The sequence below is a fragment of the Strigops habroptila genome, chromosome 1 (genome assembly GCF_004027225.2).
Source record: "Strigops habroptila isolate Jane chromosome 1, bStrHab1.2.pri, whole genome shotgun sequence".
Classification (NCBI taxonomy): domain Eukaryota; kingdom Metazoa; phylum Chordata; class Aves; order Psittaciformes; family Psittacidae; genus Strigops; species Strigops habroptila.
In genome coordinates, this window is record NC_044277.2 from 62,174,239 (window position 1) to 62,187,082 (window position 12,844).

The 12,844-nt window shown below is 41.9% G+C and overlaps 1 protein-coding gene across 3 annotated transcripts in view; it reads left to right on the forward strand.

The window, feature by feature from the left end:
- INVS (inversin) overlaps positions 1-12,666 on the forward strand; it is an 84,277-nt gene extending 71,611 nt beyond the window's left edge. For all 3 annotated transcript variants that reach the window (XM_030509829.1, XM_030509812.1, XM_030509821.1), the window contains 4 exons: positions 1,719-2,526; positions 7,600-7,832; positions 8,770-8,850; positions 11,790-12,666. In XM_030509829.1, the coding sequence (XP_030365689.1) occupies positions 1,719-2,526; positions 7,600-7,832; positions 8,770-8,850; positions 11,790-11,905 (1,238 nt within the window). In that variant the 3' untranslated portion in view covers positions 11,906-12,666. The remainder of the gene's footprint in view (positions 1-1,718; positions 2,527-7,599; positions 7,833-8,769; positions 8,851-11,789) is intronic.
- Positions 12,667-12,844: the final 178 nt, after the last annotated feature.

Here is a 12,844-nt window from a genome sequence, read left to right on the forward strand (position 1 = left end):
CTTTCCTATTTATGTTATCTATATCTCATTTGCCTTAGCTGTAGTACAAGCAGCGAAGTTCTTTTTTTTGTGCTCTGTACTTGCTATTGCATGGTCCTTCTATCTAAGGAAGTTTGTATCAACCTTAAAAGATGAGCTAGAATACGTAAATTATGAGTTTTTCCATTATTTTCCAGTATTTTCCATTTCCCATTACCCAGTTGTTCAGGTTCAGAAGTTTTGCACATACTACTTCAGTGTTGTATGGTTGAAGTAAAAAAGCTTTCTACATGATGTACGTGCAAACCAGGTAGCGGGTGTTGGTGAATTCAGAAGGACAAGGCTTTTTTTTTTAAGCCGTGTCCTTTTTCCTTGTTGAGAGATCAAAATAGTGTCGTGAGATCAAAACAGTGTTGTGACAGTGCTGTAAATTTCCTACATTTGAACTGACTGAGCCCTATGCCAGTTTTATTGATGGCACTGGCAATTTCTGACTTGGCTTCCCTAGGAGTTGGATTATGCCCTTAGAAACCGTGGCATCAGAAGGCACACTGTTTTTAAATTGTCTATTCCCCATGTGCAATGCAAGAGAGAGTGAATTTCCTTCTCCATTCTGGGCAGTTAAAATAATAAACCAAAATAGATAAGGAAAAAAATAATTACATTAATAGTAGATTAAAATAACAGATTGGGGGGTTTTCCCTGTCGCAGATCATACAAGGCTATCTACCCATATGCTGATCATGTGTAAGTTAGAGTAGCCTCTCAGCCCACACTGACCTGTCACTATGATAAATCTTCTTTGTTGGAGACATCATTGACGATAATCTTTAGTTTCCTTTGTATAATCTGATAATGTGCTATATTCTGTTATCCAGTCAAAAGAGTATTCTGACAGGCTACAATGAAGATAAATATAGCATGGTTTCACCAGGTTTTGGATGATCCAGCAGATTTTCTGTAATTCCGGTATATCGAAGATCTCTTTCTCTTCTTTTGCCCCTCTTACCTACCCCTTAACAATCATTCTGTCTGTTACATTTCATCCCGCCGGGTCTGTTTTCTCATTCTCCTGTTAGTTTCCAAACAAATGAAAGGTGCATGGTAGATGGGGCATTTTCAGTTTTGCACTCCAGTCTGGCTTCCGAATCATCCTTGCAAGGGCGTTTAGAAGCAGTTATCTCACAGCAGCAAAGGAGAAATGGGAAGCACTTCCTAGTTTCATTTAGGATGTCAAGGAAAGCACTGAGAAGCCAAGCAGTCTGGGTTTCCTGGGCCAGTGGGTTACCATGTCTGTCACCACGTGCCAGGATGCAGGGTGGCTAGAGCAGAACTTTAGCAAATAAGCTTGAAACAGTGACAGTCTGTCACGGTATCTGCACTGGAATGAGCAGATGTGTTCATGGGGCTGCATTCCTGCACCACACTGTGAACTGGTTTCTTTGGAGAACACCAGTATATTCAAGTCGGTGAAGAAACAGTTTCTTTTAGGCATCCAAGTCAAATGCATTGTAAGAAAGAAAAATACTTGTAGAACCAAAAGCAAATTAAGAACTTTGGGACTGCACTGTTACAGGCAATCAGGTCCTCTCCTGATTCTTCCTGTTTAGATGTTTTTTTCATTTAAGTAAATCCTAGTGTGCCTCAAAGGTAACTCAGCAAAAAATAAAATAGAGAAAAAAACCCTATGTTTTGTCGGTTCAGAGATTGAATGTTGGTTTCCATTTCTCTGTCTAAAGATTCACTGAGGAAACACACAAAAAGCAAGTCAAGTTGTGTCCATTTCCATTGTGGCAAAGCAAAAGAGGGAACAAAAGTTGAAGAGAAACATCAGGTCGCAGCTGCTACAGAACTGGATGGAGAAAAGCACAAGGAGCACACTGTCGACGCAACGGGTGCTAGTGCTCGGAGGAGCAGAAGGCATATTACTGCTGCTTGTAGGACTGCGAGTGTTGGGGAAAAGCTAAGAGATCAAAGTCAGCCTTCACCTGGCAGCAGGGACCGTTGTGAAGGAACGGCTGTGTTCTTCTGCAATGTCAGCTGTACTGGCGGAGTTGCGAGAAACTCGAAGCAGCGTGGAGCTTCTTCCAAAAGCAAAAGGCATCAGCAGAAATCCAGAAATAAAGAGGTAAATGATGAGCGATGTTCACCAGCTGGCTCTAGTAGGCCAGGAAGTGCCAAAACAGTATTTGTAAACACCAGAAATGACAGTGTGCATGCTGTAGAACAAACTAACAGAGTGGGAAATAACGAGTTAGCAAAAAAGGCCTCCCCTTTATTGTCTGCTGAGGCAGAACCTACAGGAACTGTGCCAAGAAACCCAGCAGCGTGTTCTGCTCCTGATGACAGTTTGAACTTGGAAAAAACAGGCGTAATTGGATCCAGGAATGCAGATGATCAATCATGTTCTGTCGCATGGCAAAGTACAAATATTGAACTGATCCCTTTAGAGATTCGATTGCAGATTATAGAAAAAGAAAGAAAAAGAAAAGAACTGTTTCGAAAGAAGAACTATGCTGCTACAGTCATCCAGAGGACATGGAGAAGGTAAGACTGCTGTTTCAGTGGCTAGAGAAGACTAAGATATAAGTAGATGTAAATTAAATAAGGCTTGTTGGCAAAGTGTTTTTATTTGGTCCTTTTGCTTACAACATTACCAGTGCTAAATAGTGAATTTAATGATCTTTCACCAAACAAGTGAAAGCGGGTTTCAGTCGCCTAGAGTGATATTAGTAAGTTCATAAAAAGTGCAAGGTAAGTGATGACTTTTAATAATTGGAGAAGTTATTAAGCTTCTATTTCAAGCACTGATATTGCTTCAGAGAGTGTGGATCAGAATTTGCCTAAGCCTAGAGTTCACTGCTCTCGTGTTCATCAGGAAACTTGCGCATGCAGGGATACAGGGTTTTTCCTGAAAAGGTTTTTATAGCCAGATCCTTCACCAACATTTACTGGCACACTTGAAATTGTATTCTGACCTGACTTTTCATTGGGTAACCAAACAACAAAACGTTTGGAAGTTCGTTGCCAAAACTTGAAGCTAACTTGAGTAACTTGCTTGAGCAGGAATGACTGCTGTACAGAAGAGGCAGTCAGGGGAGAGTGAGATGTCCTAGTGTTTGCTTTCCACAGCATTGTCCTGCTTTCATGAATGCTCTTTATTCGCTATCTGTGCATCCAGCTCTGGGGTCCCCAGGGCAAGAAAGACACAGACCTGTTGGAGCAGGTCCAGAAAAGGGCCATGAAAATGGTCAGAGGGCTAGAACACCTCTGCTATGAAGACAGGCTGAGAGAGTTAGGTTTGGTTCAGCCTTGAGAGAGAAGGCTCTGGAGAGACCTGACTGTGGCCTTTGAATACTTAAAGGGGGCTTATAAGAAAGATGGAGTAAGACTTTTTGCCAAGGCTTGTAGTGACGGGACAAGGGGGAACAGTTTTAAACTGACAGAGGGTACAGTTAGATTGGACATAAGGAGAAAGTTCTTTTATGATGAGGGTGGTGAGGCGCTGGCACAGGGTGCCCGGAGGAGCTGTGGCTGCCCCATCCCTGGCAGTGTTCAAGGCCAGGTTGGATGGGGCTTGGAGCAACCTGCTCTAGTGGAAGGTGTCCCTGCCTGGGGCAGGGGGGTTGGAACTAGGTGGTCTCTAAAGGTCCCCAGACCATTCTGTAGTTCTGTTGTTCTGCCACATTTCTCATACCCACACTGACCTGCAAAGCAAAGCAGCCACTTATTCTCCCAGTGATCTGCCACTTCTGCCTTCAGCTCTCTCTGCTGCTTCCAAACACTATGCAAGCAGCTCAGTGCTGGCAGTGTCCTCATTGGCCTCCTTTTGTAAAGTAGATGCCAATTTCTTGTCTTATGTGTTAAGATTTTTTTAGATACGAAAAGCTAAAGTAAGTCAGGAGTAGGTTAGGAGAGTATATCCATAAGTGATACTATCGCTTCTGAAGGCTATGCTGCTTTCACTGAACAGAGGAGTAGGCACATACCATAGCTTTCAGTCAAAGCGTAAAGATGTGTAGTGAATGCTTGTGCAAATTTCCTCACAGGATCTCGATCCACAGCCCTGTATTGAGCTAGCTTACCTGTGTAGAAATCTTTGCATTCCATTTAGAGTTTTGACTAAAGATTTTGGATAGATCTTTCTCAACCATCCACCTGCTGGAGCAGTGATGGTGTTTTCTGTCACTAAGCATGCACTCACAGCACTTCAGAAATTGTGGGGATTAAAGATTGTTTAAATGACATTTGCTATTTTAAGAATTAATAAAGAAAAATAAGCATAGTTGTTCTGTTTGCAAAACTCCTAGTTTATAGAATACTAACAAGCATCATAAATCTGCAAGACTGCAGGAGAGGTTAGTTTGGCAGTTCCTCCGCTGCCGTTCTGTTACATCTGCAGACAACGTACTGTTGCTAGACCTTTGCTGGAGTTCATAACGTTTGCAGTGACATTAGAATGCATTTATTTTGGTGAATGTTTTGATGCAAAACACAGAACAGTTTGGCAGCAGTGCTGAGGTGAGGGCACTGCACTGTTGTGAAGAGCCATGCTTCCCTCCTGTCTTCTCTCTCCCAGGCCCACCAGTTCTGCTGTCTCTTCTGCTTATGCTTCAAGCTCAGCATGAACTTTATTGTGAAACGCACATGGATGATGGGAGCTGTGAAATTGGACCAGATTTCCTCCTCCCAATTTCCATGCTGTTATCACATCAGTAGTTTTTATTTTTAAAAAGAAGATCGTTCTGCTTCTTCCTTTAAAGCGCCGCTCATATAGATCTCAAAAAAGAATGGCTGTGAGTGTTTTAGGATGTGGATCCCAAGTCTGATGGTGGCACCTGGCTGCCAAGAAGTCATGGTTCGCATTTCCAGCTGGCTCACACTAGGCAGCCACATGTGCTGACTGTTACTATGATGTCAGTTATTCTGACTCTCTCTCTGAAATACCTATTTTCCCACCCACTGTACCCTGAATTATAGTTCTTACGCAGGTACTTACTGTGTGACTGTGGGTGCCACCCAGTTCTGTGTTTGTCTTTCAGGTCCAGGCTGGCACAGGTAAATAGCATGTACTTGTAGACAGCAATAGAATTACACATCATTAACGTGTAATTCTACATTAGAAACATGTAGAGGTACGTGCTTGAGTTCTGGCATTTCTCTAAATTTGGATTAAATACATTTGTCTCACTCTGCAAGTTTTATAGTCGTGATTTACTTCTTGAAAGTTTATTGAGAGCTATGGTGAGCTACAACACAATGGTACTGATCTACTAAAGTATACAAAACTTGCCTTTCTTGGGAAAATGTTTCAATTCCCACAGTCCACAAACTTTATAACTGTAGTCCTCAGGAGCCCGTGTTTAGGTGTGTGGCTTGCCAAAGGTTAATTGCTTCTCCTGCTCGTTGAGGCTTACACATTCTGTGTCTAGCTTGCTCTCATGGGGGGCACTGAGGCCTGTACCGTTCTCCAGAGTCCACAGTGAGTTGACAGAAGCTGGAAGTAAGCTGGTTGCTGTCACTGTTGCTCTCCTGTGGGAGTCATGCTATATTTTCTTTATACGTTATTGCTATATGCAAACTTGGACCAGCAGTGGTTTTTAAGAGTAGAGCTTCTATAACAGTGAATCCGAATATCATTTGCCAGCTCTGTCACTCTGCGCATGTATTCCATATTTCTTTGCTGTGCAGTAGTTTTATTGACTAAGCACTGGCTATTTTGTTAAGGCACCACATCACAATCAATCATAAAGCATCAAACTTGGAGCCACTCTTCTATTTTCTCATTAGGGTCAGAACGATCAGTTACAGGAGAGCTGAATTGAAAGAATGTGCCCATGCTCTAAAGATAACTGCCTACGTCATCTCGTTGTCAGAGCCTCGCAGTTGTTTTCTCGTTGCTAAAAACTACCAGAAGTTCTTTACAAACATGAAATCGCAGCTGGGTGCAAAGGTGGAGTACCTTTGAGTGGGTCATTTCACCTATCAGCAAAGGCTTCTGGCAGCAATTACTGAATTCCAAGAGAACAGCTTGGTAATCTTTTCTGCTCAAGTATAAAACAGTTCCCCAATTGTTTTCCCTGCAGCAATATTCACGTAACCCATCCTTAGCTCCAGTTACGTTAGCAAGTAACTGTGCCCCCCCTTCACTTTCTCTTCCTCTCTTACCCCGTCGAGCAGTTCTAATTGACGTGTTACTTACCCAAACTGGATCTTTTTTTTCCCCTTCTTTTTATAACGCTTCTGTTCTGAATTTGTACAGTGCTTTGCAGCTCGCAGGCACTACAGACCTTTATTGGTAAGCTGCAGTTGTTACGTACTTTAATGAGTTGTATAACAGGACATGCCTCAATTCTGAAGCTCCACTAAATGGAGATTGAATATGTTTGTCTCACCCAGCAAGTTTCACTGAGGGAATTTACTAAGCTTATTGAAAGTTTAAAATTATCGGGGCTGTAACTGAGCATATCATCCCCCTTTGGCATTCTATTGCACTTTTATGTGCTCATTTTTCTGTATATGGCTGGTGGTTTGTTTGAACTGTATAGTTTGTTGGCTTGTATATTTAAACATTTTGTATGTGGTTGTGCTGTCTTTTGTTTTAATTGAGAACTTGTTGCAGATGGAGCAAGGTATTAAAATCACCTTTCTCCCTCCTTCCTCATTCCCTTTACTGTGGCATCCAGTAGAAGCCTTTTCAAATGCCGGAGGGGATGATGCCCAATGTGTTTTGGCCAGTTACCAAACACTTACAATTAATATTTACAAGTGTTACTCAATGTTCATTTATGGCAGGTTTGTCCTGGGAAGATTCAGAGTTAATTGCTAGGCCAGTTAATGGACTTGCGAGTGTGAAATGCCAATATCTGATTGAATACTTGTATCTGATTCAAGAAAGAAAACCAAACAAGTCCTGGTTGCTGGTGCCATTAGGCATCAAAGGGGGAAGAAGGACAGATCATCTATTGCTGCCACGTGGAACAGGGCTGGGACTGTGTGTGAGAATAAAACAGCTGTGGCAAGGTTGGGTCGGGAGACAGAGCGTTTGAAGGGAAGGGAAAAAAGCAAAACTAGATTGCTGAAAACCAGATGAGGGGAGCAGCTTCGCAGGAGGGAAGGAAAGCAGCTCAGTTTTCTGTAGAGGAAATGTGCAGTTGAACCCGTAAGTAGATCTGGTTTGTCTCTTGCACTGATCGACTGAGCAAGTGGTAAAGCACACAGGAAAATTTGGTGTTACTAAACTCTAAATACAGTTGAAATGAGAAAACAGTATTATATTGATTATACTCTTACATTATAAATATTTATAGGTCTTGTCTTCTCCGTACTTTCTCTATATTATAAAGCAGTTGATACGCTGATGTTGCGGTGCTGTAACTTTTGATACCTCTAATGCCAGATCTTTATTAACTGTGTGAAATAGTGGCCGTATCCAGAATTGAACCCAGCTCCTGCTTTTGCTTCTGAGCAAACATTTCTCATCCAAATGACTTAGCACATCAGTGGGAGTTCTGTTTTCCCAGTTACTCGTGTAATCCACCATGTGAACTGATGCGTGGAAAGCACCGAAGTTAAAACAGGTCACCTAAAACAAGCGCTCTTCTCTTTTCTGCTCTCTAGTTACCAGCTAAGACAGGAGTTGTTTCAGCTTCTTAGTGCTAAGCGGCAGTGCAAAGAAGATGAAGACAAATGGAGACAAGAGACAGCTGCCTTCTTCATTCAGGTTGCCTGGAAGAAACAGCTGAACCATAGCCTTCTGAAATCAGTTCCTTCATGTAAAAACCTGAAACCTGTAAACAAAACCAGCTCGGCCATAAAACCCAGCAAGCAGTCCATCCTGAAGCAGATATATGGTAATTCTGTCTTCACTGTATTTTAAATAGCTACACTTCTATAACAGTGTATTCCTCTATACACATCTTACCTCACTGTTAGGGATTTCACCTATTTATTACAATTAGTCTGAGTCTCGGGTGGTCTGGGTAATTGTATGTCTGTTGCAGGCTGAAAAAAAGAAACCCTGTGTGATTGAAACTGGCTGCTGCTAAAGCTGTTTGAATCACCACATCGCACTATTCCAGCATGAGTCTTGAGCAACCAAACAATTGTGTTGCCAGAGCTGTTAAACTGGGGATAACTGGCTCAATCGATGCACAGTGGCTGTCTGGAACATGGTTTAAGCATGATTTTAAGCTTTTTGGGGTTTATACTGTTTTTAAATATTTCTATTTGAAGAATATGGTCTTGTTCCATGTTAGTAACTTTCTTGCTTCAAGACAACTGGTCGTTACTGGAAGAGCAAGATCAGCTTTTATGGTAGCACTGCACTATGCCTGAATGTGCATGGTGCAAAGGAATCCATCTTGCAGAAAGGGTAGCAGGAAAGCATTGATTTAGACCTTGAGTTCATTTACAGTGTGGATCACTGATGGAATAAGGATGTGCTAACTATATGTACTTTCCTGGGTAGTGAGTCACTTCTATCCTGGCTCTGTAGTTTGGATAGCCAAAAAAAGAACATTAAATAAATAAATAAAGCTAATTTTATTTTCCTTTTTTTTTTTTTTTTTTTTTTTGTAGCAACTGCAAGATGTATTTTTAACTTGAGTTAAAGTTCAGTTGCGGTTGTCACAATTTTCTGTCATAGAGAACATCCCCTGAGTTTCCTCATCATACATGAGAATGATTTTAGAATAAAGCAATGTCGTAGCCTACTTAAATCGTTTATAGCTATACATAACGTCATCTTTATGTGATTAAATGTGGAGCTGTTCATATTGTTTGTTAAAGGCCGTTCTCAGGAAGGCAAAGCCTATCAGCCAACAAGACCTCCTTCCAAGCTGAAGCTTTCTGATGTGCAGCTGGTCTCAGGTAGGACAGCTATATTTTAAGAACACTTTAACGTTGTATACATGTGAGATTGGTTTCATCTTAGAAAAGCAAAAACATCTGCTCAAAAACCAAGATCTCATGTCAAAGCATGTAACTACTGCCAAACCGTTACGATTGCACACTTTTTCTGTCACTACTTAGGTGAGCACTGCACTTTTATCCTTATGTTGAATCATTTATATGAAAACCTATTTTCATTGGGCTGTTACTAGGAAAGACCTTTCTAGAATGGACTTGCACAGTGACAAGCCAGGTAACATTCACCTCTGGTTAAAATTGCTTACAGCACAAATATTTACTAGTCCTATAGAAGAGGTGGACTGCTAAACATGCCAAGAATTTACACACCTGGCTGTTAGAAAGACCTGATTTAGTGCATAGATGGAAATGTGAAAACGCAAAGTTACTCATCTGGTCTCTGCCCTTTCTTCTAAAATGGCATAACTGGGTTCCTGTGCTGTGCACCGAGCCTCAATTATTGCACAGGCTTTGACTTGCAGTAAGTTATAAAGCTTTAGCAAAATCATGCATTTATTTCCTGCTTAACTCAGAAGCCATATAGTCATTACCAGGTCTTCCTTGGGAAAGCCTTGGTTCTGCCTATCACTGAAATTTTGGGTACGTGTGTGGTCTTGGGGCAGTGGGGTTGGCACAACCAGGACTGTCAAGCTGTGCAGGCAGACAGGAGATCTACTCCATGTACAACAGAATAGCATCAAAGGACAGCGAGTGTGAAAGTATTATCAAGGCCATTGAAGGCTGGAACTGTCATGCATGTGGCATTAATTTGCAGCTACCTAGAACTGAAGAGTACATGGCCGCCTCTCCTACTACTTCTTTACAAAATGCCATTTTTAAGACTGTTATTACACTTCCTTGGGCATGGGAGCTATAGTTACATTAGCACTTCACCACGTGAAGATCTAGTGCCTTGTAGATTTGGCCTTCATGGTTGTATCACAGGTAGTTCAGAGGCAGGCCACAGCTAGCCAGCAACGAAGGAGATGCTTCAAGGAAACAGCAGTTCAGGTAGTTTGCAAAGGGCTGTAAAATACATTTTCCAACTAGTTTAACAAAACTCTGAAGTCAGAAGGAAATCCCACATTGACTTAGCCTTGTTTGCTAGAACTGTAGCTGAGTTTCTGCCTCACTATGAGACGGAGGCTTTTTTCTTCCACTGTTTGAAAACTGTTTTAATTAAGCAGCACGACCAGGCAGGTGTTTGGTTGCCACCTCTTCATGCAGATAAGAATCTAAATTTAAGAAGAGCTTTAGCAGATAATGCTTCATTTCGTTCAGCTGCTCAGGACAACATCTCTCTGTCTGCTGAAATAAAAAGGCTTTCTTCTGAGGTTTTTCATAACTTGGTGACGAATAGGATAGTGATAGGAACTCTGCCCAGTTCCTTTAGAACACTACCTACTTTCATTCAGCTAATAAGAGCTCAGGGAACTTTAGCCCTTACTTAAAAGACAATAACATGTTTTTCATCTGACCGCCTTCGTGCATGACAACATGACGCTTGTTGGAAAAGTTCAGAGCTGTCAGTGGCGAATGCCAGATACTCTGAGCCTGACGTAGGTGCCTGGAGTAGGTCAGAATGGACTGTTCAGTCTCATTCTCTCTCTTGCAGAAGGTACAGCTGGGAAAGTGAAGACTGGCTGTCAGCCCTAGTTTGAATGTTCATATAGCTAGTGGGAAAAGCATGCCGTGACACATCTGTAACAGGGAAGGACACCAAACTCCATTACCTTCCCGGCATAAGCAGACCCAGCGCTTCGGAGGGGAGGACGTGCAGAAGGTGCACAAAGGAAATGTACAAATAAGTGAGGGGGGCAGACGGAGGCAGGTAGAAAAGGGCTGTGCAAATAGGGACAGAATTGTTACAATTAACACATTTTGGACTCTGAAAGTTGTTCCTTTTTAAACATCATTTTATTAAATAGATGCCTTTCATCAGTTCAGTAAATGGTATTTAAAGAGGTGCTCTGTAGCAGGCCAGATAGCTAAGCCTGGGGTTTGTTTTGTTTCACTGTGGACATCAAAGTGTGTGTGTAGAGCTGTAAAGGAGGAGGCTTTGCAATTCTTGGCATTAGAAAGATGTCCTCAGAGTGTGCTGGGTGCGCCCCTCAATGAGACGCTCAGATTTGCACTTGGCATGACTCTGGCTGGAATGGGATAAAGCACCAAAATGTTTGTATCCCACCTCTACAAAACTGGGGAAGGAGAACACACGTACTAGTTGTAGCACATTAAATAAAAACACTGAATTGAGTCCAGATGCTCAGCCAAGCTCAGAACTGAAGAGAAGGGGCAGCTGGCATTCGTTTTTGTTTTCTAGTAATTCAGAGCTTTAGCTCTGGACCACTTTCCCCTACCTTCTAGAAATGACCCAGGACCTAACATGGCTAAATATTGCTCAACAAAATTCCTTGCTGCTCTTCAGCAAACTCAGCCAAGAGCATTGTGTTAGTGACTGAGCCATCAGCCGGGAAACCTCCCTTCATAATGATGTGGGTAAATCTCCTGTTGCTCTCTGTTGTTATAGGCTGCTTTGAACACCGGCAGTAGGATTCTACATAAGCTGTCCCGAGTGCCACAGAAAACAAACTCCACTTACAGATAATCAGCAGGGAGATGCCCTGTTCTTTGCCCATCCCTGAGGCACATTCTGCTCCATGCTTGACAGTGTTCAAGACCAGGATGGAGGAACCTGGTCTAGTGTGAGGTGTCCCTGCCCATGGCAGGGGGGTTGGAACAAGATGATGTTTAAGGTCCCTTCCAACCCAAACCATCCTATGGATTCTATGATTCTTCTCGTGGTGCACTGACTGTTTATGAGATCTAGAACACTGTGTAGATTAAACTGCTTTATACCCACTAGAGCTCCTCATCAAACCTGTTCTGTTCTTTTCCAGTAAACAACCTACAGTGTGTTAATTTGCTGGAGAACATGGGGAAGTCAAAGCAATTTTCATACAACATGAGACCAACCACAGCTGCAAAAACAAAAACCACAAGACTCAAGCACTAAGCAAAGCTGAATGTTTGGATTTAAAAAGCATGTTCTGGTACGACCATTACCTTTCATCATGTGCAAGTCATCCACAACGTATTAAACCTGAACATACTTGCCATTTTGTATTATGCCAGCATTACAGGCCACACAGACTTCTAAGGAGTTGGACTCATTTTGAGTATTAATCAGTTTTTAAGTGCAACTGTTAATTTATTTACTGACAGGATGAAATCCGAATTGCATTTGGAAACCGAAACTGAAGCGCTGAGCGCAGCCCTACAGCAGAAGTGCAGGGGCTTCCAAAGTTTTCTGTTGTCAAAAGTAATTTTGAATGTGTTCATCAAACCCAGTTTCAGAGGAGAGGGAAACCGTACTGAAGATGCAACAGTTCTGAAAGACAGGCACAGAAGAACAGCCTTCACTCTCCCCTTTGGTACTAAAGACACAGTCATTTCTCAGCTAGCTATGGATTTGGAAGGAAGAGTAGAGATGTTGACAAAAAACTCAGTAAATAAATGGCTTTCCACTGCCTATGGAAATTGTTAGGGTCATGTTTTCCATCATTGAGATTATCACCAATTTTTTCCATAACTGTTTTTATACCTGCACAGAAAGAATTTTTATGGAAAGCAAGAAAAGATGGGACCTCTTCTAGAAGAAAACTTGTTCTTATAATAGCTTTGGAGCTGCCAGCATACAGTATTTACCTTGCACAAAGTGTTTAAAAATAAGAGCTGAGCACAAATAAAATGATGTTACTCTAGTTTCTATGTAAATTGTTTTCTATCTTGTCTTCTAGCTGGTATTACAGAATTCTAATCAATTAATATGATGGTTTGAAGTAAGAGATGATTGGAGTTAACATAAGTCTGTTTCGCTGCAAGCACTTAAATGTTGAGGGGACTGGATCTTCTTTAACAGCCCTCACCTGTGGTCACCGCTTCCACTAAACCA